Source organism: Indicator indicator, chromosome 7, assembly GCF_027791375.1.
Source record: "Indicator indicator isolate 239-I01 chromosome 7, UM_Iind_1.1, whole genome shotgun sequence".
Taxonomy (NCBI): domain Eukaryota; kingdom Metazoa; phylum Chordata; class Aves; order Piciformes; family Indicatoridae; genus Indicator; species Indicator indicator.
The window spans coordinates 1173950-1195964 of record NC_072016.1 but is presented as its reverse complement, the minus strand read 5'-3'; the positions used below and the strand labels follow the sequence as shown (position 1 = coordinate 1195964).

Sequence of the window (22015 nt, the reverse complement as noted above, 5' to 3'; positions counted from 1 at the left end):
ATTCTATGAGATGTTGATCACTATCAAAAAAGTACACAGAAGAATGTGGTAAATGCTTTGGATTCTCTTTTCTTTAATATTTCATCATCTTGGCAGTTACTTTGGCACACTTTTATGTGAGCTTGAGGAAATTTGTGCTTCTTTTGTCACAATTAATATTTTCCAGCAATCCCTTTACAAGTTCCAGCAAATTAAGCTGCAGGAGGCTTTTGAAATCTGATACAGTTGAAGAGATTGATCTCCAGGATGGCCTTTGTTTTGAGGACAGCTTTGATGATCTAATGGCTCCTTTTTTATCTCTCCTTACTGTCTTGTGTCTGTGGTTTTTTGAAGCTGAGATACAGAGTTAAGCCAGCAGTTTTGTTCTTTAATGGAGACTGTCTTACCTTCACTCAGGCCTGTGAGCAGCACCATGTGGGTTTGTGTTTCTGCATTTCCAGAGCTGTCTGAGCTGGTGTCCCAGATGCCCAGATGTGCTTTTGCCTGCATAGTTTGCTGTGTATTGGCAGATACTTTCAAAGATACAGGCTACTGATTGATCTTCTGGTGCTTTTTACTCAATTAGGAAGTTCCGTTGGATTTGAAGTGGCTTTTCCTTAACTACATTGGAATTTATCATGGTTTTGTGTGTTCATGGCATAATGTAGCAAAACAGAGAAGGGATGGCCAAAAACATTAGAAGTAATAAGTCACTGCTATTTAAAAATGAATAAAAGACACAGAGCAAATTAGTGAGAGTCTCTTACAAAAAGAAAGATGCAGAAGGTAGCTTTTAAAGTACTGCTTAGCTTATTCTTGCTCTACTTAAGTTTTCTCACCCAGCCTTTTAATGCTGCTGGCCAAGTTTCTTCATGTTGTCTGCAGATGTGATATCCAGAACATAGAATCATAGAATGGTCTGGGTTGGAAGGGACCTCCAAAGGTCACCCAGTCCAACCCCTCTGCAGTCAGCAGGGACATCCTCAACTAGATCAGGTTGCCCAGAGCCCTGTTCAGCCTGACTGAATATCTCCAGGGATGGGGCCCCATCCACCTCCCTGGGCAACCTGTTCCACCACCCTCACAGTAAAGAACTTGTTCCTAACATCCAATCTAAATCTGCTCTGCTCTAGTTTGAAGCCATTGCCCCTGGTGCTGTCACTGCAGACCTCTGCAAACAGTCTCTCTCCATCCTTCTTGTAGCCCCTTCAGGTACTGTCAGGCTGCTCTTAGGTCTCCCTGGAGCCTTCTGTTTTTCAGGCTGAACACCACGAGCTCCCTCAGCCTGTCCTCATGGCAGAGATGCTCCAACCCCCTGAGCATTCTTGTGGCACATCAGGTCCCTGACCTTCCTGCCTAGCCATGTGTGACCTCCAGTGATGTAATTTTTGTGCTGTAGCTTCTTCATTGAGGTGTGATGGGAGAACTCAGGACAAAGTTATCAGTGGATTTGGATCCTTTCTACCATTTTAGGCTATGCAAGGAGAACTGTGAGCAAGTGAATGATTTATGACATAGCACCTGGCAAGATTTCTTTTAACTGGGTAGAAATAAGAGTGTGTGGTGTTGAAATGAAGGAGGTCTATTTGTGTGCACATTGTGACAGGAGAACTGAACCTTCCTTCAGATGTCTTCTCCCTTTCAGATTGCAGTGTTTCAAGTAGCAGAATGACTCTGCTAATTTAGTGTTTTTTTTCTAAAAAGCCAAAACCAACTCAAAAAACCCCAACCCTTACACTAAAACAGAATCTTTTTCTTTCTTTTTTTTGTTTTGTAAAACCTCATGAGAAAAATAATAGCTTACTACTCTTAATTACTGCAGATAAAGCCTAAAGGCTAAGGTCCTCCATTAGTAAACTTGCAGGAGCAGAGTGTATTGATTTATACATGAAGGTATAAAGTATTGTCCCCTTTCCAGCAGCAAGGAAGTGCCATGCCAGAAAAGCTCTGTGTGAAAATCCACTTCCAGCAGTGGGTGGAAACAGGCATTGATCAACCTAACTTCCCTCCCCACCTGCACAAGCTGGCCATGGCCCAGCCTCTCTGTAGCAACATGTGGCATCATCACAGAGACAGGTTTAGTCACTGTGAGAGCCCCCTCAAATACTCTGCTGCTGAATCTGCAGGTTAAATTAAAAGTGAATAAAACCATCCTGTATTTGAAAAGGCACTTTTGGCACTGGCTTAGTATCTGAAGGGGGCCTACAGGAAAGCTGGGGAGGGAATGTTTAGGGTGTCAGGGACTGATAGGATTGGGGGGAATGGAGCAAAACTAGAAATGGGGAGATTCAGATTGGATGTGAGGAAGAAATTCTTCCCCATGAGGGTGGTGAGACACTGGCACAGGTTGCCCAGGGAGGTGGTGGAAGCCTCATCCCTGGAGGTTTTTGCAGCCAGGCTGGATGTGGCTGTGAGCAACCTGCTGTAGTGTGAGGTGTCCCTGCCCATGGCAGGGGGGTTGGAACGGGCTGATCCTTGAGATCCCTTCCAACCCTGACAGGTCTATGATTCTGTGTGCATCCATATGCAGCAGGAGAGGGATTGCTGGGAATTTGTGTCCTCCTTTCTGTCAGTGTTTGGGTGTTCTGTGCTGTGTGGAGTACCTTCTTTAGACTGGATATTAGGAAACATTTTTTCAGGGCAAGAGTAGTCAGGCATTGGAATGTGCTGCCCAGAGAGGTGGTGGAGTCACCAAGCCTTTATGTGTTTATAGGTGGTTTGGATGTGGTTTAGGGTGAGCCTTGTAGAGTATGGTTCTGGGTTGGACTTGGTGATCCTGAGGCTCTTTTCCAACCTGAATGATTCTGTGATTCTCAGCTCACAGAAATTCAAGGAGTTTCAGCCATCCTCAGACACAAGTTCTTTCCTATGAAACTCCTTTTGCTGGAAGGAATTCATGGAAGGAAAAAAAGAGAAAGAAAAAGAGTGGTTGGTTTTTGTTGGGGTTTGGGGTTTTTTTGTTTGTTTGGTTGGTTGGTTTTTGGGATTTTTTGCTTAGTATCTACCTAATAATCTTTCCTAGTCTTTTATAATCTCCTTGGTTTGAACATGCTTTAACTTGGATTGTTTGCATTGAGAGTGATTTGCCAGCCATCCTGTGCCTCTCAGGGTCACATACCCTCTGGTTTGCTCTTTTCCTCATCTCACCTACTGCTCTCCTCCCACCTTAATCTGGGCTGCTGACCTGTAACTTACTAATTGCATGCTAACTCCCAGTGTAGTCACTTTGTGTAGTCACACTTTGTGTGACACGCCACATAGATAGATACAGTACATTGACAGGCCAGTCCTGAGAAACTAAGCTGTCCTCTTGCTTCTGGTTTCTTGAGCTGTTTTTATGGAGGCAGAATTGCCCTTGACCCCAGCTCTCTGCCTTTAGTTTTTATTCCCTCTGCCGATGTGTATTTCTCTGAACATTCTGATGAAATCTCTGCATCAGGAAGTAGTGAATTTTCTGGTACAGAACATGAAAATACTGATGGTGAAGTGCTGTCTTGATTTTCTCTCTGTGAGGCTAATATGGCTCTCTTGGCTCTTGCTGTGGCTCTTAAGTATATATTTGATGATTCAAATTCAAATTTCCTTGTCATTGTTACAACGTAGTAGTCGACAGAATTCTAGTCGTAGGTCAGGATGCTGGTGCCTAGCACTAGGCTCAGGAACCCTAGGAAGTGAAAGTTTCTAATGGTTCATTTGTTTGTGTTTAACCCGCCCTCCCCCCAGAGGGAGCCTGCCATCCCAGCAGATGTGTCCATCTCTAAAAGTGCACTGTACTCCCGCATCGGCACCTCGGACGCAGACAGCACTGCCAGCCTCCTCTACCCCCAGCAAGACTTAGACTCTGCACTACGACTTGCCAGAGCAGAGGTAATTTTCTTCAGAATCTGTAAAAGGAAGCACATGCCCCTTGTGGTTTCTTTCTTTCCTGTCTTTCTCCCAAACGATTCATATTATGGATGCTGCTTCTGTTCTTGGAACCATCCTCAGCCACGCTAGAGCTGCACTAGAGGCTGCCGAAGCTAAAGGCACTGTGCTGTGAGTTTGGCTTTGTTGGACAAAAGTGGAAAGGAGACATCAGATCAAAAGAAATCCTTACTGGTTTTAACCTCAGGTGTGCTCTGTGCACCTTGATGTTGCTATGCAATTATACAAAAATTGTGAGGTGCCAGCAGTGGGAGTGAGTAAAATGATCTATGTGCAAAGCTACAGGTAAGATTAGTCTGGCCAGTAATGAAGCAAACCCCAATGAAGGTGCATGCTAATGACACAGGATTTGAACCTCGATGATAAATTGTGTGAACTAAAGGAGCAGAGCCCCCAACCCCTTGGGTGTGATGTTCTGTGGATAGTCAGCCCCTAAATAGCTATGCAGAAGCTGTAGAACCCCTTAGAGGACAAACCAGGAGACCATGGTTCAAAGCCATGTACAGAAGTCTTTCAGGTTTGGCACCTGGCCGGATCAGACCCAGTGCAGTCTAACACAGTGCTTAGTGAGAAGTCTCTTTGCTATAATCAGGAATGAAAGAGGGAACAAGAACATTACATCTACTTTCCTAAGCTAGTTTTCCCAAACCTGAGAGTGATTTCACATCCACACTTCTGCAGTCTGAAAAAGAAAAAAAATCACTGAGGGATGCTTATGTTAGAACCTATTATGCACCTGAAAACTATACCTCTGTTAATTAGGATTGGATATTAAGTCAATTATTGTACAGTTATTTAATTTCCTCTTCAATGGAGTTCCTCTTCACTTGGTTTTACTGGTTTGGGTTTTTTTTTTTCCCTCTGCTTTCTTTTCTTCAGATTGTGGCCAAGGAAAGAGAAGTATCTGAGTGGAAAGAGAAATATGAAGAAAGCAGAAGAGAAGTGATGGAAATGAGGTGAGTTCTTACCTTGTCACTAATTACACTGACGGAGTGTCTCATTTCAGCCTGTGGATAGTGCACAGAGTGCCATGGTTTGGTTAGCTGAATTTATTGTATTATTTGTAGCTACAGGCTTTGGATTGATCCCAGACTGGTGCTTTGTCTTGACTCTGGATGGAGCAAACAGGATTACCTGTTCGGGGGAATCATTGAGCACTTCTGTGTTACTCATCTCATTTGCATCTTCAGAATACTGAGATCAGAGAAGGTTTAATCTGGGTCAGTGTTAGGGCAGCATTTCCTCCAGCCTGTGCTGTGAATTGTGACATGGACTGTGTGGTGGTGGTGGTTCTGTTTCCTGGCTGAATGACTCTGCTGCAGAGCTGGCAGGGATGTGCATGTGTTGAGTCAAAAGGCACCCTCCACAAATAGTTCTGCAACAGAAGAAAGCATGTGCAGATTTGGAGATAGGGATGAGTAGCACAGGCTCCCTCCTCCACAATATTGTAAAAAAGTTTCTTTAACAGTAGAAAACAGAAGCCCAGCAGCCAGCAGAAAAAGCTTTCCTGCAGAGGAACCACTCTGGCTCTCAGGAAGACTCTGCACCCTTTTCTTTGAAGTGAGCTGATTTTTTCATGACTGCACACACCAGTGTGGATTTGAGTTAAGCCCCAGTTAGTTTCCCTGGATTTCCTTACTCTGTTTGAAAGCTGAGAGAAGGACCCTGAGCTTTTTGGTTTATTCTAGGTTGTATCTGTTCCATTCGATTTCTCCTTGCAAACCTCTCTATTACATTAAATATCTGAACTCTGGGATGTGGCTGATTGGAGATTCCTTCCCAGCCCAAGTCCTGCCACTTTGCAACAAACCCACTGTAGCAGATGAGGTGAGGGGTGTTGCTCCAAGGATCACTGTTGCTTCCCACTTAGTCAGTTGAAAGTTTCAGCCTCTCTTTTTTAACAGTGCTTGGATGTCATACCAGTGAGCTCAACCTGAGAAAGTCATCAGTTGCGAAAGGGAATGTACAGAAACGTTTCATGGAGTCTTTAAAGCCTTTTATTTTGTGTCTTTCAACAAGCAGGATAACCATTTCCCCTCCTTCAGCTCGTAAATAAAAGGAAACTCAGATTATTTTAGCATCCTCCTTTTAAGGAGTAGTTTCCACAGCTGCTTCTCAGACTGACTTTTCTTCAAACCCCCTCCTGTTCTAGCAGCAGCTTCTTCCCAAAATGACACATCCTGGTGGTTAAAGCTGAAGCCAGTGAGCTGTGTCTCATGGTGACCTACATATGCACTCCCTCCTTAACATCCAGGAAACTGTACTTAGGGAGTAAGGGTGAGAGGGAATTGTGGTGAGAACTCAGCATATACCAGCAGGGATGCCAGGAGCAGCACATGGCAGATCTGAGTCGGCAGCACAGGGCTTGGAGCCAAAGCCTCTGAAGAGAAGGTTCTGCAAAAGGCAAGGGCAGCCACTTGATGGCTGTCTGAAAACCACCTCCCAGCCCCCAGCTCCCTTCTCTCACCTCTTTTGTGCTCTGCTTGGAGAAGGAAATAAAACCCTGGCATAACCCTCAAGTGCATAATGAAGCAAAACAGAAAGGGGCTGCTGCTAGCAAAGTGAGGAAGCAAAACAAGGAATGAACAAAAAGAGGGATTGTGTGAGGAATGTGTGAGCAGTCAGCACACACTGGAGTGCAGCTCTTGGCCTGCTCTCTGGAAGCTGCCTGGCTGCAGTGTCAGCTGGCTGTGCTGATAGAGGTTCTTATTCTTCAGTGAAAGAGCAGGGGGTGACACAGAGCAGCTGCCACACTGCAGATCTGTACCTTGATCTTCCTCACAGCAATTTGCTGTGTGCCTGGACACATTCCTGTGCAGTCTGATCCAGGCAAACCTAGACTAGAGGGTCTCTGGAGTTCCCTTCCAACTCCCACCATTCTGTGGTTCTGCAAGCCAGATTTCCCACAGGCATATCTCTAGAACACATGGGTGAAAAAAAAAAACTGACTAAAATTGTCACAAAATGATAGAATATGCATGTGTGCACAAAGAAAGGTTTCTCTTGGAAGATTAAATGGTGGAACAGTCTCTGTGTGACAAATTAGAGATGCAGTTATTAGGTAGTAGTGATAAGTAAGGAGTGAAGGGATTATCTAGAGTTGCAAACACAAAGGCATCACATTTCCACAGCAGGAGAAGCAATGCTCCTGCACTCAAGTCCTGCATACTCTAACTGGAATGCCCTGAGCTCAGCTAAGCTCCCAGAAAAATGTCAAACTGGAAGAAATTCCAATCCAGAGACCAGGAGCCAAAAGGAGAGGTTGTAATAACATGATAACTGTCAGAGAGTTAAACCAGGGTGGGCCATACCATAATCCAAGGGTACCACCAGAGGCATGCAAGAACATTTAACTGTGGTTATTCAGAGGTCTCATTATGCCTCAGTAAGGCAAGTCAAGCAGATGACCTCTGAGATCCGTTGTGGTTGTGGATTTTGGTGGTTTCATGACTTAGGAAGTTGCAGGAAGTCAGTAAGTAGACTGGATGTCTAAAATAGCAAGAGTAAGCCTATGGAGCACATCCAGCCAGGGTTAAGATCTGCCATCAGAGAGCGGAACGCTGTGGCCAGCATCCTTTGCTTCCCCAGCCATAGTGACTGTAATTTAGGCTGCTTCACTGGAGGGAGGCCTTTGGCATGGATCTGCAACAAGATTCCACTTGACCACCTTGACTTTCATTCCTCAAATCCATGTGCCACTGCAGTGTCCACTCCTGCTGAAGAGCTGCCCCGTGCTGCACAAGGCTGGGTGTGGATACTGCAGAGGATGTGCACCCTCCACCAGCTGCCCTAGGCTGGTCAAAATGGGAAAGAGAGAATACTGTTTCATTTTGCTGCCAACTCTCATGATGCAGCTGTAGTGTTGTAGCAGTGTTTCATGTTGGGTTCATTGCCCTCAGTCCTTGGCTTCATTTTCTAGCATGATAAAAATTTCCAAATGGTGCTTGGTGTTATAAATGCATGACAGGACTTTAAAGTCCTTGTTGCTTACAGCAGGCTTTTGAGCTAATCTTCTTTGGACATGAAACCAATCCCTTCCTTCTAGGGGAAAATCCTTCCAGTTATCTTTGTTCTCAAAAGTGTCAATTATGGTTAAAAAAGAAGAAAAAGAGCAATTAAAAAAAACAGACTGAGAGCAGGGAAAGCAGCATCCAAGCAGACCCCAGTGGAGGCAAAGCAGAGCTGTGCTCTGGCCCCAGTACCAAAGATGGTTTCTACCTGATCCTGGAGCAATCTCAGCAGGAAGTGCAGTTGCAAAGTCCCTGCTGTGCTGAGTGCCCAGCAGGACCAGGGCAAGTGAGATGCTGCTGATCTCTGGGGCCAGTAGCCTTCTAAGGGGTTTCTGGGCTCTGGGATTCAGGTTTGCTACAGGCAGTGCTGGAGGTGCTGTGTTATTGGGAGCTCTACAAGTTTCTCCTTTCCCTTGCTGACTTTTGTCTCAGGATTTTCCCACAGCTTTTCTGTAACCTCATGAACTGCAGCAGGCTTCTCTACAGTGGGGCAAGTGAAATTGAGCTAAGACTTCAGAAGAGATGTGCTCAAATGCCAGTCAGCTACTGGGAACATCCACTTCAGAGGAAGTGTAGGGTAATTTGGTTTTTAGTAGACAGCCCTGCATGGCTCGTGATTCAAAGCACAGATCAAGCAAGTCTCATTTTATTGGCTTTATTTGGCTCTGGGAATGGATGGATCATCTTTCTAAATCACATTTAATCAGCTTATTTTGGCTAACCTCTTTGCAAGAAGGCAATTCAAAGCCTGCCATGAGTGTATGAAATAAAATAGTCCTCAAAGTAACATTTTTGCCACTTCTGTTTCCAAACCTGGTCTGGGAAATAGGGAGATGATGGATTTTGTGCTGCATAATTGAATGTTTTGGTCTTGTTCTCTTAAGTGCTAACAGATCCTTTAGTCACATGGGAGAGTGGAAGGTGAGATATACTTTGGATGAGGGCCAGGTCTACTCCTGTTAGGTTTACTTGCTACCAATTATAACTTTACCTTGACATTGAAAATAAGCAAACACAAACATGGAGAAGGGGGGAGAAAGTAATGGAAAAATCAGACTCTTTGTAACTCTTGAAGTAGGCCAATGTGATTATATTTAAATCAGGGTTGGGAATGTGCTTTGGGCATGTCTGAAATAACAGAATGTGGTGGAAAGTAATCCTTTTGCCCATTGATTTTTAATGGAGAATTAAAAGGCAGATGCAATGTTTAAACTGTCCCTTTTGTTTATTACTCAGGTAATAAGGAGCATAAAAATGAATGTGAAGGAGTTCTCTTACAATTCCATAGCCCAGTTCTTGAGTAGCATTATTTATTTCAGTCTGGAGAAGAGAAGGCTCTGAGGAGACCTTTTTGTGGCCTTCCAGGATCTGAAGAGGGCTACAAGAAAGCGGGGCGGGGTGGGGGGGGGACTTTTTAGGGTGTTGAGTAGTGGTTAGAGGAATGGAGCAAAACTAGAGGAGGGCAGATTCAGATTGGATGTTAGGAAGAAGCTCTTCCCCATGAGGGTGGTGAGACACTGGCACAGGTTGCCCAGGGAGGTGGTGGAAGCCTCATCCCTGGAGGTTTTTGCAGCCAGGCTGGATGTGGCTGTAAGCAACCTGCTGTAGTGTGAGGTGTCCCTGCCCATGGCAGGGGGTTGGAACTGGATGATCTTTGAGGTTTCTTCCAACCTTGGCAATTCTATGATTCTCTGTAAGTATTGGCAGTGCTGATGTTTGCCAAAGCTTTTCTTTTTTCTTTCTTTTTCCCCTCTTACAGGAAGATTGTTTCGGAATACGAGAAGACGATTGCTCAGATGATAGGTAGGTGTTCCTGCTCTGAGAGATGCTGTTCTCCACTCTGGTTTTCTGGAGAGAGCCTAGAAACATAGTCAAAGTCTGTGGGCTTCATTTTGCCACTAGCTACATCTGCTGATGCTGCTGGCACTTGTGGATGCATCCCAGGACATCAGTGTGTGCTGCCAGGCTGCGGTGAGAAGCACCCCCGAGGCAGTCAAGGGAACACACAAAGGTCAGGGCTTTTCCTTCTGCAGCAGAGCAAGCTGTCCCTGGGCAAATGTGTTCAAATGCTTTGCCCAGAATTCATGGATGTCTCCAGGAGAGACTTCCAATGACCTAAAAACCCTTCAGTCATCCACTGCCAGCTGTGTAACAGGAGATACCAAACTTAGCTCTTTTCAACAACAGGGATTATTTGTGCTAAGTGCATTGGTGAGACCAAAACCTAGATTAACTCCAATCCCATCTGAGAGATTAGGAGTGGCCAATCCATCTCCCCAGCTATTTGCTCCTTCAAGGTCTGAGTTATGACATGTTTTGCCCCACAGTAATTAGAAAATACCTTTGGGAACAGAGAAAATACCTTTGGGAATAGCATGCCCCACAAATGAAAAGTGCTAGCTGCGGCAGCATTTCAAAACCAAAGGTTGCAGGACTCGTGTTCTGCCTCAGCATGGGAGGTCCAACCCCTGGGATGTGACTTTAAAGCCTCCTCAGAGTATTTCGAAAGCTCTTTTACTCAGTTTGGCTACAGAAAGCACCAGTGGCTTGTGCTGCTGCAGCTTGAGCTGTCTCCCAGGTAGGCAGACAGCTGAGCAGGGTCTTGACTTCTCTATGGCCAAAATTGCTGGGAAGAGCAGGAGAGGAAGCACAGTGGCTGATGAGAAAGCAGGACCAAGCTCATCTGGACAAGCTCAAGTAGAACAGCAACTGTGCAGTATTGTTAGAAGCCCTCAGGAGTGGCCTCAGAGTTCATCCTGGGCTGTGAGATGCAAGAGAAAGCCTAATCTATAGGTTATGGTAACTGCGAGCAGGGAGTGCTGTGAATCCAGCCTGTTTGCACTCTTGGGTGATAGAAAGTAAGAAAGAGAGGGAGAGAAAGAGAGAGGACAGAAGGGAAGAAAGAGAGGACAGAAGGCAAGAGAGAAAGAGACAGAAGGCAACAGAGGACAGAAGGCAAGAAAGAGAGGACAGAAGGCAAGAAATAAAGGATGAACAGAAAGAAAGAGAGGACAGAAAGCAAGCAAGAGAGGACAGAAATCAAGTCTCTCTTCCACCTATTGCAAAGAAATCAAACCTAATGAAAGCTTGGGCCATTGACCAGTAAGGAAATAGATCTTTCACATTCAAATGCAGAGTATCAAGTCAGTCTTTGAAGTGCTTGGTGGCAAGGTTTGTAAGAGCTGTGGCTATGAATCCTGTCATTTGCTGTCCATTTGCAGAGGAGGTGATCCAGCAGTGCCACAGAAAGCATTGTGTTAATTAGGGCACATTCTGCAGCATGGTAATACCTTAAATGTGAGGCTTCCTCTACCTGCATTTAATGGCAATTTTGGGTCTGATTGTCTTGTTTTCTCCTGTCGTGTGTCACAAATTGCTGTCCCTTTTGATACAGGCATTTGCTCATCCAAATGCCATGTTGTGGAGGAAAATGATTGTCTGTGTGCTCTTTGCATATACCCCACTGCCCTATGGTCACAGCAATGCCTCCCTGCTGAAGCAAATTGTGCATCTGAACAACAGAAATGCCTGTGCTCTTTCTGTTTGTGACTTAACCCTTCAGAGCTGCTTGCACAGCCCCCTTGAGAGGGCATTACAAAGCAAACCCATTTCACAAATCCCTGTAATGACTGTTCAGTGTGCTTGATGGGCCCTGCTCAGCTTTTTATAGGTTATCATGTGTCTGTATAATGAGCACCAGAAGTGCTCCAGATGAAGAGTATGTGACTGAGCATGTTTGCCTCTAAAGGCACAGGAAACATGCACTGCAAACAGTGATTGCCTTTGATTCCAAGGGTTTTGGCAGGTTGAGTACTCACTGTCACATACATACAGAACCCACTATTACCTGACTGAGCTTCAGCAATTAGCTTCATGCCACACTCTGTACAGCCAGAGCCTGCAAGCTGTCAGTGTGCAGATCCCTAGTAGTGCCTCTGCATATTTTTTTTCACTGGCACTTTACCTGTTTTTCCCTTTTTTTCTGATGCTTGCCTCCACTCCTAAGGCATTCTTGTTTATGCTGAGGAGAGGGCGGGAGAAGGAACAGGCTTCCTGAGCCAGCCTGCTGCTGCTTGTGCTGCTGCTTGGCTGACTGCTGCCCGAGTTGTGCAGCTCACAACTGCGTGGCAGGGACAGCTGCATGGAGCCTCTGCAGCCCCAGCGTTCACTGCACCCCACCCTCCCCATTCCTTGGTCACAGCCCTCCCAAATCCCTGCTAGGGATTTCCTTTTTGTGGGTGGATTGGGAATGTTGGGGTTTTTTCCTTTGGAAAAACGTGTCCTTAGAATTGTGCCTTTAAATGCAGAACAAAATTCTCATTCTGGAGAACAAAGAGATGTTGAAGCTTTGTGCATTACAGGATGTTGCATTACTTATTTTCTGCTTTCCTAACAATTCCTGATTTTCTATTTTGCTTCTGTTTTTTTGTTTTGCTTCTTGCTATTTGCTTGCAAAAACAAAACAGGCAAGCCTGGTAAGTAAAGCTTTTCACCAAACTTCACACCAGCATTTTGCATTTTGGTTGAGTTTCTTTTGCTTTTGTTCTCTGTTTTTGCTGCATTCCCATGAAGTAATGTCAGTAGCACTGTGCTGAGCCTGAAAGCTGATCTGCTGTGGTGGTGCTCAGTGTGGATAGTGAGTGTTAGTCCTGTGTGGTGCAGACAGGGAAGCAGTTTTAATTAAAGGATTTTAATTGCACAACCTCAGAAATATCTTTAGAAACAAATGAACTGTAACTTCTTAACAGGCTGCCAGTCAAACCTTTAGCTCTCAGAACAGTTCCACTCAGCAGCTTTTTCACTAGAGCTAAACTGTAGCTATAGAAAGTGTCACAGAGATCCTCCAACCCCTCTCCAGCCAGGGGCCACTTTCTGTTTTCTGTGGTATTTAGCCACTCTGGTTTGAAATGTATCTTAACTCTTACTGAGATCATCAGATACCCGTTTCCTAAAGCTCACTGGAACCTCTTTCTCATTAAGATGTCACTCCTTTCCCTAATGTAGAGTCTCTGTTTTCCCCTCCTCAGCTCGTTCCCTGGTCCATGGACACCTCTAGAAAAAGGGAGCATCAGTCTTCCAGTAGTTAAAGGGGGCCTGCAGGAAAGATGGGGACAGTGTTGTAGCAGGACCTGTTGTGACAGGAAAGGGGGTGATAATTTTAAACTGCAAGAAGGGAGATGCAGACTAGGTAGAAGGAAGACATTTCTTACACTGAGGGTGGCCAAACACTGGCACAGGTTGGCACCAGAGGGGTGGTGGATTCCCCATCTCTGGAGACATTCCAGGTCTGGTTGGACTGGGCTCTCAACAGAATGCTCTAGTTGCAGGGGCTGGACTAGATGAGCTTTAAAGGTCCTTTTGAACCCAAGCCACTCTGTGATCCTGCATTGCCTCACCCATAATTCCCATGTGCCACTAAAGTTAGTGGCAGTGAGGATGAGTGAGGAGTTCATCCAGCTGAGGAGAGAGGAAGGCACCATGGTGCCCTGGGTGAAACAGGAGGAGCTTGCTGACTGCGAGCAAGTGAGCCATGAATTACTGTCTGGTTTTCTCTAGAAACACATTAGAAGACCCCAGACAGCAGTGTCAGGAAAAGTGAAGCTGTGACATTAAATTCTTTTTAAATAGATGATGTGATCTTGCAAACTCCCTTGCATGGAGTTGCATCAGCAGAGGTTTTGCCAACAGGACTCTGCCAGTAAGTGTTTTGGAGTCAAGCTAGGCAGTGTGCAAGCTCCAGCATGACTAAACCAGCCTTGTGCTGGAACACAAGGTGACAGCTGCTCAGATTTAGGAAAACAAATGAGTGACAAATTCTTTTCTCATTTTACCTGAGAATATGTTCATTTTGATGTCAAAGAAGATCACAGAGTGTCTTTAAGAAGACAAAATAGAAAAGAAGGTTTATTTTCTTATGAAATACTAAATGTTACCAAACTGCTGTGGCACTGCAGGACTCTGTGTTTCTTGGTTCTGCCACATCCAAGGGGTTTGTGCACCAGTAAATTAAAGACTTGGCAGATTCCAATGCTGCAGACTCAGTACAGATCCTAAGTAAACCTTCTCTGGTTCTTTGTCTTCTTCATGGCACAGAACAAAATAACCTCAGGTCAGGCTGTGCCCCAGCAAGGTGCTGTCAGGGGGTGTGCAGAGGAGCAGAGGACATAGCCAACATGAGCTGACAGCATCCTCACTGCTCTGGCCTCAGACTACAAAAAAAAGTGTATGAAAGGCTATAATATACAAAAGGAAGAGATTCATCTGCCTGGGAACTGACAGCATCCACTTTGACATTTCAGAGCTGACCAGCACTAGGAAACACTTAATTCAGACCAAGGCTTGTATCCTTCTTTCTATTTCAAACCATAGAAGTCTGAATGAAAATTAGGTTCTGTGATGCCCCAGGATTTTACATGGGAGAGCTACAGAGGGTAGTGAAGTCAGTGTTCTAACTACTACTGCCCTTCTGAACATTGCATAGGAGAAGCTACAGAGGGTAGTGAAGTCAATGTTCTAACTACTACTGGCCCTTCTGAACATTGCTTTTTTTCCCCCTGCCCCTCTCTTCTTTCTGACAGAGGATGAACAGAGAGAGAAATCTGTCTCCCATCACACTGTTCAGCAGCTGATAGTGGAGAAGGAGCAAGCTTTGGCAGATCTGAACTCAGTGGAGAAATCCCTGGCAGATCTTTTCAGGAGATATGAGAAAATGAAAGAAGTCCTGGAGGGGTTTCGGAAGGTGAGTTGTGGTGAGGTCTCCTAAAGAGCAGAGCTGAGCAGGCTCTCCTTCCTGCCAGTGCTGCTCAGCAGAAGGCACAGCTTTGTTTCCAGCCAAATCTGAGGTACTGCATGGGGGGAGGGAGCATACAAATGCTCATTTGTGCTTTCATTTTGGAGTAGCTGTAAAAAGCTGAAGATTTTACCCAGGAGTATCTTGCTCCCATCTGTCACACTGTGATGACAATAGATGGCACATCCCTGCAGCACTTGAGCTTGTGGCAGGGCTGGCTTCTGGGCTGAGCATTCTGTTCAAACCTGGGATGTGAATTCCTCAGTCAGAGGCTGTGTCTAAAGCATGTGGCAGACATAACCCTCAGGTGAAGGATCACAGCCTTGTATCAAATGCAAATAGAAGAACTGCAAAGCATTTTGCACTGGGTAATGTTGCTTCAGAGGGCCTCTCTGTGGGGGTGTCTGTGTTGGACCACAGCCCTCAGAAGATCTGAATGTGACTCCTGCAAATAGGTGCTTGTTCTACACTTCAACCTCTTGGATTAAATTTGGTGTAATCTTGTCATTTAAGAATGAAGAAGTGTTAAAAAAATGTGCACAGGAGTACTTATCACGAGTGAAGAAGGAGGAGCAAAGGTACCAAGCCCTCAAAATCCATGCTGAGGAAAAACTGGACAGGTAATGGATTGTACACATCTCTCTCTCAGGAGTTCATGCTGCAGGAGGATCCCTGTGGCTGGACCTTGCATCCCAAAGCTGCCCCTTCAATGTGCAGAGCACAGGCTGCTGTGTGGTGGAGGATGGAATGAAATGCCATAGTCACAGAATCATAGAGTGGTTTAGATTGGAAGGAACCTTAAAGATTATCCAGTTTCATCCTCCCTGCCATGGCAGGACAGCTTCCACTAGACTGGGCTGCTCAAAGCCACATCCAACCTGGCCTTGGACATTTCCAGGGATGGGACATCCACAGCTTCTCTGGGCAATCTGTTCCTGTAGCAAACCTGACCTGACCAAAATCTGTGTTTCTTCTAGAGCCAATGCTGAAATTGCACAAGTGAGAGGCAAGGCTCAGCAAGAGCAAGCAGCCTATCAGGCCAGCCTTCGGAAAGAGCAGCTGAAAGTGGACGCCTTGGAACGAACACTGGAACAAAAGGTAAGTGGCAGCTGAGCTCTTTTCACCCAGGGATGAAGTGAAACTTCCCCAGAGTGGCTGCATCCAGCTGTCCTCTGGAGCTCAGACTACAGACAAGGTCTGAGGAAGACCAATGTGGGTCCTCCTTGTTCCTCATGTCCAGCTAAGCCAGCAGCTCCCTGGCCCCAGCGAGAGCAGCTTTGCAGTTCAGGGAAAGGCATGGGCCCCTGCCAGGCTGTGCCACAGGCAAGGTGATCCAAACTCAACCAAAGCTGAGTGCACCTATGTACCAGCATGGCCCTTGGGTTGCTTTGGTTTTCAGGTTAAAAGTCTTGGTTTAGTTCTTCTTTTCTTCTGTTTACTTTCCCTGTAATTCCAGTGCTAGCTCATATGGCTCCCTAGTTAACACAGAGCAAATGACCAGGTCCAGGTTTGTACAGCTTAGGGCAGAAGTGACGGTAGGAGATGCCATGTGCTCCAGCTCAGCAGAGGAGCTTGCTTTCACTGTAGGGCAGCCCCATCCTTCCTTGGAGCCCCTGCCAAATGGGATGAAAAGAGCCACAAGAGTACAGCCTAGACATAAACAGATGTGTTGTGTCATGTGCTAGGAAGTATGGCTGCAAAGCTGTCTGCTCCAGTGCTGAATTGTGTTCTCTGAAGTCAGAGGAGCTGCAGGTGGCAGTCAGTAAGCACAGTGTTGGAGTGCAGTGTGTGTAGCTGCGCTGTGTGTGCACACATCATAGAATGGTGGGGTTGGAAGGGACCTCTAGAGATTGAGTCCAACCCCCCTGCCAGAGCAGGATCATCTAGGGCAGGACACTCAGGAACACATCCAGGCAGGATTTGAAGCTTCAGAGAAGGAGACTCCACAACCATTCTGGGCAGCCTGCTCCAGTACCCTCACAGGAAAGAAGCTTCTCCTTATGTTGAGGTGGAATTCCCTGTGTTGAAGCTTGTACCTGTTGTTCTGTGCCCTGTTACTGGGCACCACCCAAAAGAGCCTGGCACCTTCATCTTCACACCCACCCCTCAGATATTTATAGACTTTGATCAGATCCCCTCTCAGCCTTCTCCTCTCCAAACTACACAGCCCCAGGACTCTCAGTCTTTCTACATAGGGAAGATATTCACAGTCTCACAGTGTATCAGAGGTTGGAAGGGACCTCCAGAGATCATCAGGTCCAACCCCCCTTGCAGAGCAGCATCACTTAGGGTAGTCTGCACAGGAATGCATCCAGGTGGGTTTGGAAAGTCTGCAGAGAAGGAGACTCCACAACCCCCCTGGGCAGCCTGTTCCAGTGCTCTGTCACCCTCACTGGAAAGAAGTTTCTCCTCATGTTGAGCTGAAATCTTCTATGTTCAAGTTTGAACCTGTTGTTCCTTGTCTTATCACTGTGAACCACCCAAAAGAGCCTGGCCCCCTCCCCTTGACACCCACCCCTCAGCTCTTGATAGACATTGATCAGATCCCCTCTCTCTCAGTCTTCTCGTCTCCAGACTAAACAGCCCCAGGGCTCTCAGTCTCTCTTCACAGGGGAGATGCTCAAGTCCCCTAATCAAAGTTCCTTCCCCCTAATCAAGTTCCTTCATCATCCTCATAGCTCTCCATTGGATTCTCTCCAGCAGGTCTCTGTCTGTCTTGAACTGGGGAACCCAAACCTGGACACAGTATTGCAGGTGTTATTGCAGGGCAGAGCAGAAGGGGGGGAGAACCTCCCTAAACCTGCTGGACTGACACATGTGTATGTCTACGTGCAGATACTTCCCTTGCTCTTGGAGAGAACTGCACTGTCTCACACTTCTCCCAGAGGTCTGTCAGCATACAAAAGCCCAAACCTCACCTGAACACAGCCATGTCTGTCGTAACACTTCACATCACCTTTTGTTTTCCAGAACAAAGAGATAGAAGAATTAACAAAGATTTGTGATGAACTGATTGCCAAAATGGGGAAAAGCTAACTTTTAACCAAATCTCTGGACTTGGATCTCGAGTGCAATATGACCACTGGCACACTGCTGCCCATGCCTTTCCGTGGGCAGGTTCTATTTTCACTTTTTTTCGTATGCACTACTGTATTTTCTTTCTAAATAAAGTTGATTTAATTGTATGCAGTACCAAGATGACTATCAGAATTTCTTGCTATTGTTTGCATTTTCATAGTATAATTCATAGCAAGTTGATCTCAAAAGTTCCTGTATCAGGGAGATTGTCAAGTTCTCGAAGAAATTACAAATTGCTGATCCTAAGCCTTCCCTTTGTACATGAGTTCCCATGTTGGATGTCTTTTGGATTTAATATAAACATGTATTACTTGCATGGGAACTCTTGCCTTAAGGAGTGTAAACTTTATCTGCATTTGCTGATTTGTAAAATAAAGTTTAAAAGGAAAAAAAAGAAAAGGGGTGGGGGGAAATACCAGAAAAGGCAATGCATGGCACAGCAGTGAAATTCTTTATGGTAAATAAACCTTTTCGTTGAAAGCTGAAGCTCAGCACGGCTCTCTTTGAGGCACTGCCTCTCATGCCCCTTGGGGAAAGTCAGTTTGGGCACTGCCCCTCATGCCCCTTGGGGAAGGCCAGTTTGAGGCACTGTCCCTGATGCCCCTTGGTGAAGGTCAGTTTGAGGCACTGCCCCTCATGCCCCTTGGGGAAGGTCAGTTTGAGGCACTGCCCCTGCTCCCTGCATGGGCAGCACCAGGCACAGCAGCTCTCCCTGAGTTCCTTCATGGGAGGCACTTCCTGGGTGACTGCTGGGAGTGTTCTGTAGGTCCCAGGAATGCACCACTGGTGTGCATGTCCCTGTGTCTGTCTCTGGCTGCTCTCTACACAAACACAGAAATACAGAGAGCACTCAGGTCTCAAGTGTAGGTTTAATTCTCTGAAGTGTTTAATATTTTGGCCCTGATCCAGCAAATCACAGAACCATAGACTGGTTTGGGGCAGAAGGGATCTTAAAGATCATCCAGTTCCAACCCCTCTGCCCTGGGCAGGGACACCTCCCACCAGCCCAGGTTGCTCAAGCCTCATCCAACCTGTTCTTGAACACTTTCAGGGAGGGAGCATCCACAGCTTCCCTGGGTAACCTGTGCCAGTGGCTCACCAGCCTTCCACTGAAGAATTTCTTCCTAATGTCTCATCCAGCTGTACTCTCTTTCAGTTTAAAGCCATGCCCCCGTGTCCTGTCCCACAGGCAAAGGTCAAGAGCCCATCTGCATGAGTTGGAGGCTGAGATGCACTGAAGGGGTGGTGGGGTTTAAGCACCTCTGTCACTGAGAGGTGAGCACATTTTCTTCTCCCTGCTGCTGGGGGAACTGGCCTGCAGGGGTTGTGGTGCTAGAAGTACCACCAGAATAAGCTAGATAAGTAGCATTCTTGCACACCTCTTTATCCTTTAAGTTATCCTCTGCAGAGGATTAGCTATGTAAGACAAGCATTAAAGCCTTAATAGCAAACAAATTCCTTCCCTTGTCTAATGGTGCATCTCCTGGATCTCCATGATGTGGACAGTCCTCAGCCTGGTTCTTCTCAGCTCCCTTTTCATACTCAAAAGTAAGTCAATGATTCCCTTTCCTTTATTATTCCTCTTTCATTTCCTACTTGGGGCATGACTGAGCCTCTTTGCTGCTGTGGGCTGCTGTCCTGGGTTGGGTTGGTGTCAGGCTGGTCTGTGTGTGTGGTTGGCAGCAGAGGGTTTCACCTCTGCTGTGTGATGTACACAGGAGTATGTATGCTGGGACATGTAAATGCTGTGTGGAGGGCAAGTGTGCCTTCCGCTCTGCAAGTTGTTTCTTTTAAATACATTCCCAATTCAGCTTGCATTTGGAAATAGCACATACTGAGAGGTGATGGTGTGCTTCCAGATGAATTGGTGCTTTAGGAGAAAGCAAAATAGGGATCATTGTAAGACTGGCTGTGCTTACAGTGTACATTTCATGGCACTGTGGGCCAAAGATGGTGACAGAGAGGCTAAACCCCATGATACTGCAGCTGGTTACAGGGGACTGTGCTCTGAAAGTGTTACGAGGAGGCACAGAAGCAAGTACAGAGCATCAGGTGTGCTTGGGTTGGTTTAATTCACAAACTGTAGCAAGTAATTGATGGTTCTACATGCCTGGTTTCTTTCTAAAATGAGTATCTGGACCACTTCCATAAAACAAAAAGACAAGATTAGCAGAAGCTTTAGGGCTTTTTTAAACCTCTGCAATTTTGTTTTACTTGCTCCAAGCCAAAGAAGACAGACTGATGTTCTCCTGTACTTCTTGTGAACACTGCTGTTCTAAGTGGTCTTGTTTTCCTCCATACCAGGTGAAGCACTGCAGTGTTACACCTGTGTAGGCTCTAGTGATGAAGACTGTAACAGACAAGGAGCCCAGCAGTGCCCAGGCCATTCAGATGCCTGTGCCATCATCAGAGGACAAGCAAGTAAGTTGTCACAATCAGTTCAGACTCATTAGCTGGTTACTAATTGGTGGTGGAAAGAGAGGAGTGTAGAATCAGAGAACTGGTGAGGTTGGAGGAGACCTTTGAGATCACCAAGTCCAACCACTCAGAGTGGCACTAAGGAGAAAAGCAAAAGTGAACATTTGCTCTCCAAATAAACTCTATTAATAACTCCCAGTCCCTAATTCTGTTGGTTAGGCAGCGATCTGATACAAAATCCCACAGGGTGTGATCTGTCAGGATGCCATGGTAAATACCTACACTGTGTGGAAGCTGTAAAAAAGCCTTCCAAATATTGTCCATTCCTTACCTGAATCTGTCACGTTGTAGTTAAATGACTGATGTGGAAATGAGGCATGGAAAGAAGCTCACGAAGGGCTGCGTTTGAGCACGTTCAGGGATAGTTAAGCTGCAGCAGTGCAGCTAAGATCACAGAATCATAGAATGGCTGGGGTTGGAAGGAACCTCAGAGATCATCTCCTCCAACCTCCCCACCATGCCCAGGGACACCTCTCAACTGGACTCAGCTGCTCAAGGCCTCATCCAGCCTGGTCTTGAACACCCCCAGGGAGGAAGCATCCACAACCTCCCTGTGCAGTGTGTCCCAGAGTCTCACCACCCTTGTACTGAAAAACTTCTTCCTAAGATCCAGTCTGAACCTACTCCTCTAGCCATGAGCAGACCTCATGCTCCCCTAAGCACAGGAGCTAAATGGAAGGAGCTGATGCAGTGGCCATGGGAGCTGAATTTCAGTTATGACCTGAAGTGGAAGCTTGTTAGTGTGCTGCAGCCTGATCGTATTCACTGGCTTGGAAAGAACAGCCAACCCCGGGGGCACTGGTCAGAACTGGGGGTCAGGTTGGTGCTGAGGGGTTGACCAGGAGTGTGCAGGTCCCTCTGGGTTCACTGCGGCTCTGTTGCAGGTGGTGTGATGAAGTCCTGCTCATTCAGGTCCTTCTGCGAGCGGGCGAGGCGGGACGGATCCAGAGCCCCCGGAGTGAGCATCCACTGCTGCTACACAAACAACTGCAACGCAAAGGGCCTGGCTCCAAGGGTCACCACCTCCACAGGCTACTTCTCCCTCCTCGCCTTTTCCTTGCTCTGGCACCCCTTGTTGAAGCTGACGTGAGGGGGGCACCAGAAGAGTGTCCCGAAGCAGCCAGTCTGCCGCCTTAGGAAGGGATGGTTCTGTTTCCTCACCACGTTGCTCCGTCTCCTGTATTTCTCAGTAGGCAAAAAGCAGTAGGCAGACCTGACAGATGTTCAGATAAAAATTGTTCCATCTGCTATGTCCTGACCTATATGTAAGAAATGCTGTCCTCTTCTTCTTCACTGTAAGGGGTTGGTTGTGACAATCTGTGATGTTTTCTTACCGCATAGTGTTTAAAGAGAAGGACAAAACTTAGCTGCAGGTAGCCTTTGTGGTAGGGCAAAGCACCAATATCTTCCAGATAGCTTTCTACTGTTGGCAGGCCTTCAGAAGCCAGCTAAAACTTTCAAGCACACAGTGGCTGAAAATTCTAGCAAGCAAAGAAGTCTGTCAGGGAGTGTTTTGTGAGCTGGACAGAGCCAGAGAACCTGAACTAAAGATGGTTTGGTATTGATGCAAGCTGGTGAGAGGAGGTCATAAAGAGAAGGGTGCCTGGAGGTACGTTATCTTATCTGTGTTTCCTGGGGGGAAAAGAAACACCTTGAAGTCTTCTCTGTTCTGATGCTCTGAGAATCCTACCACAGCTCTGAAAGAGGAAAGAAAAAGCACGTGGAAGTTGTTTGAACTGGTAAGCCCCCTCCAAAG

The 22015-nt window shown here is 46.3% G+C and overlaps 2 protein-coding genes across 2 annotated transcripts in view; both read left to right on the top strand.

The window, feature by feature from the left end:
- Positions 1–18215, top strand: part of TACC2 (transforming acidic coiled-coil containing protein 2) — a 37073-nt gene extending 18858 nt beyond the window's left edge. Inside the window, exons 7-13 of the mRNA XM_054382166.1 lie at positions 3703–3846; positions 4783–4859; positions 9673–9716; positions 14492–14652; positions 15217–15323; positions 15681–15801; positions 17674–18215. Coding sequence (XP_054238141.1) covers positions 3703–3846; positions 4783–4859; positions 9673–9716; positions 14492–14652; positions 15217–15323; positions 15681–15801; positions 17674–17739 — 720 coding nt within the window. The 3' untranslated portion in view covers positions 17740–18215. The remainder of the gene's footprint in view (positions 1–3702; positions 3847–4782; positions 4860–9672; positions 9717–14491; positions 14653–15216; positions 15324–15680; positions 15802–17673) is intronic.
- Positions 18216–19274: 1059 nt separating this feature from the next.
- LOC128968346 (ly6/PLAUR domain-containing protein 3-like) lies at positions 19275–21349 on the top strand. Its single transcript, XM_054382771.1, has 3 exons — positions 19275–19329; positions 20086–20202; positions 21144–21349. The coding sequence occupies exons 1-3, from the start codon at positions 19275–19277 to the stop codon at positions 21347–21349; spliced, it is 378 nt and encodes a 125-aa protein (XP_054238746.1).
- The last annotated feature ends 666 nt before the right edge of the window (positions 21350–22015 follow it).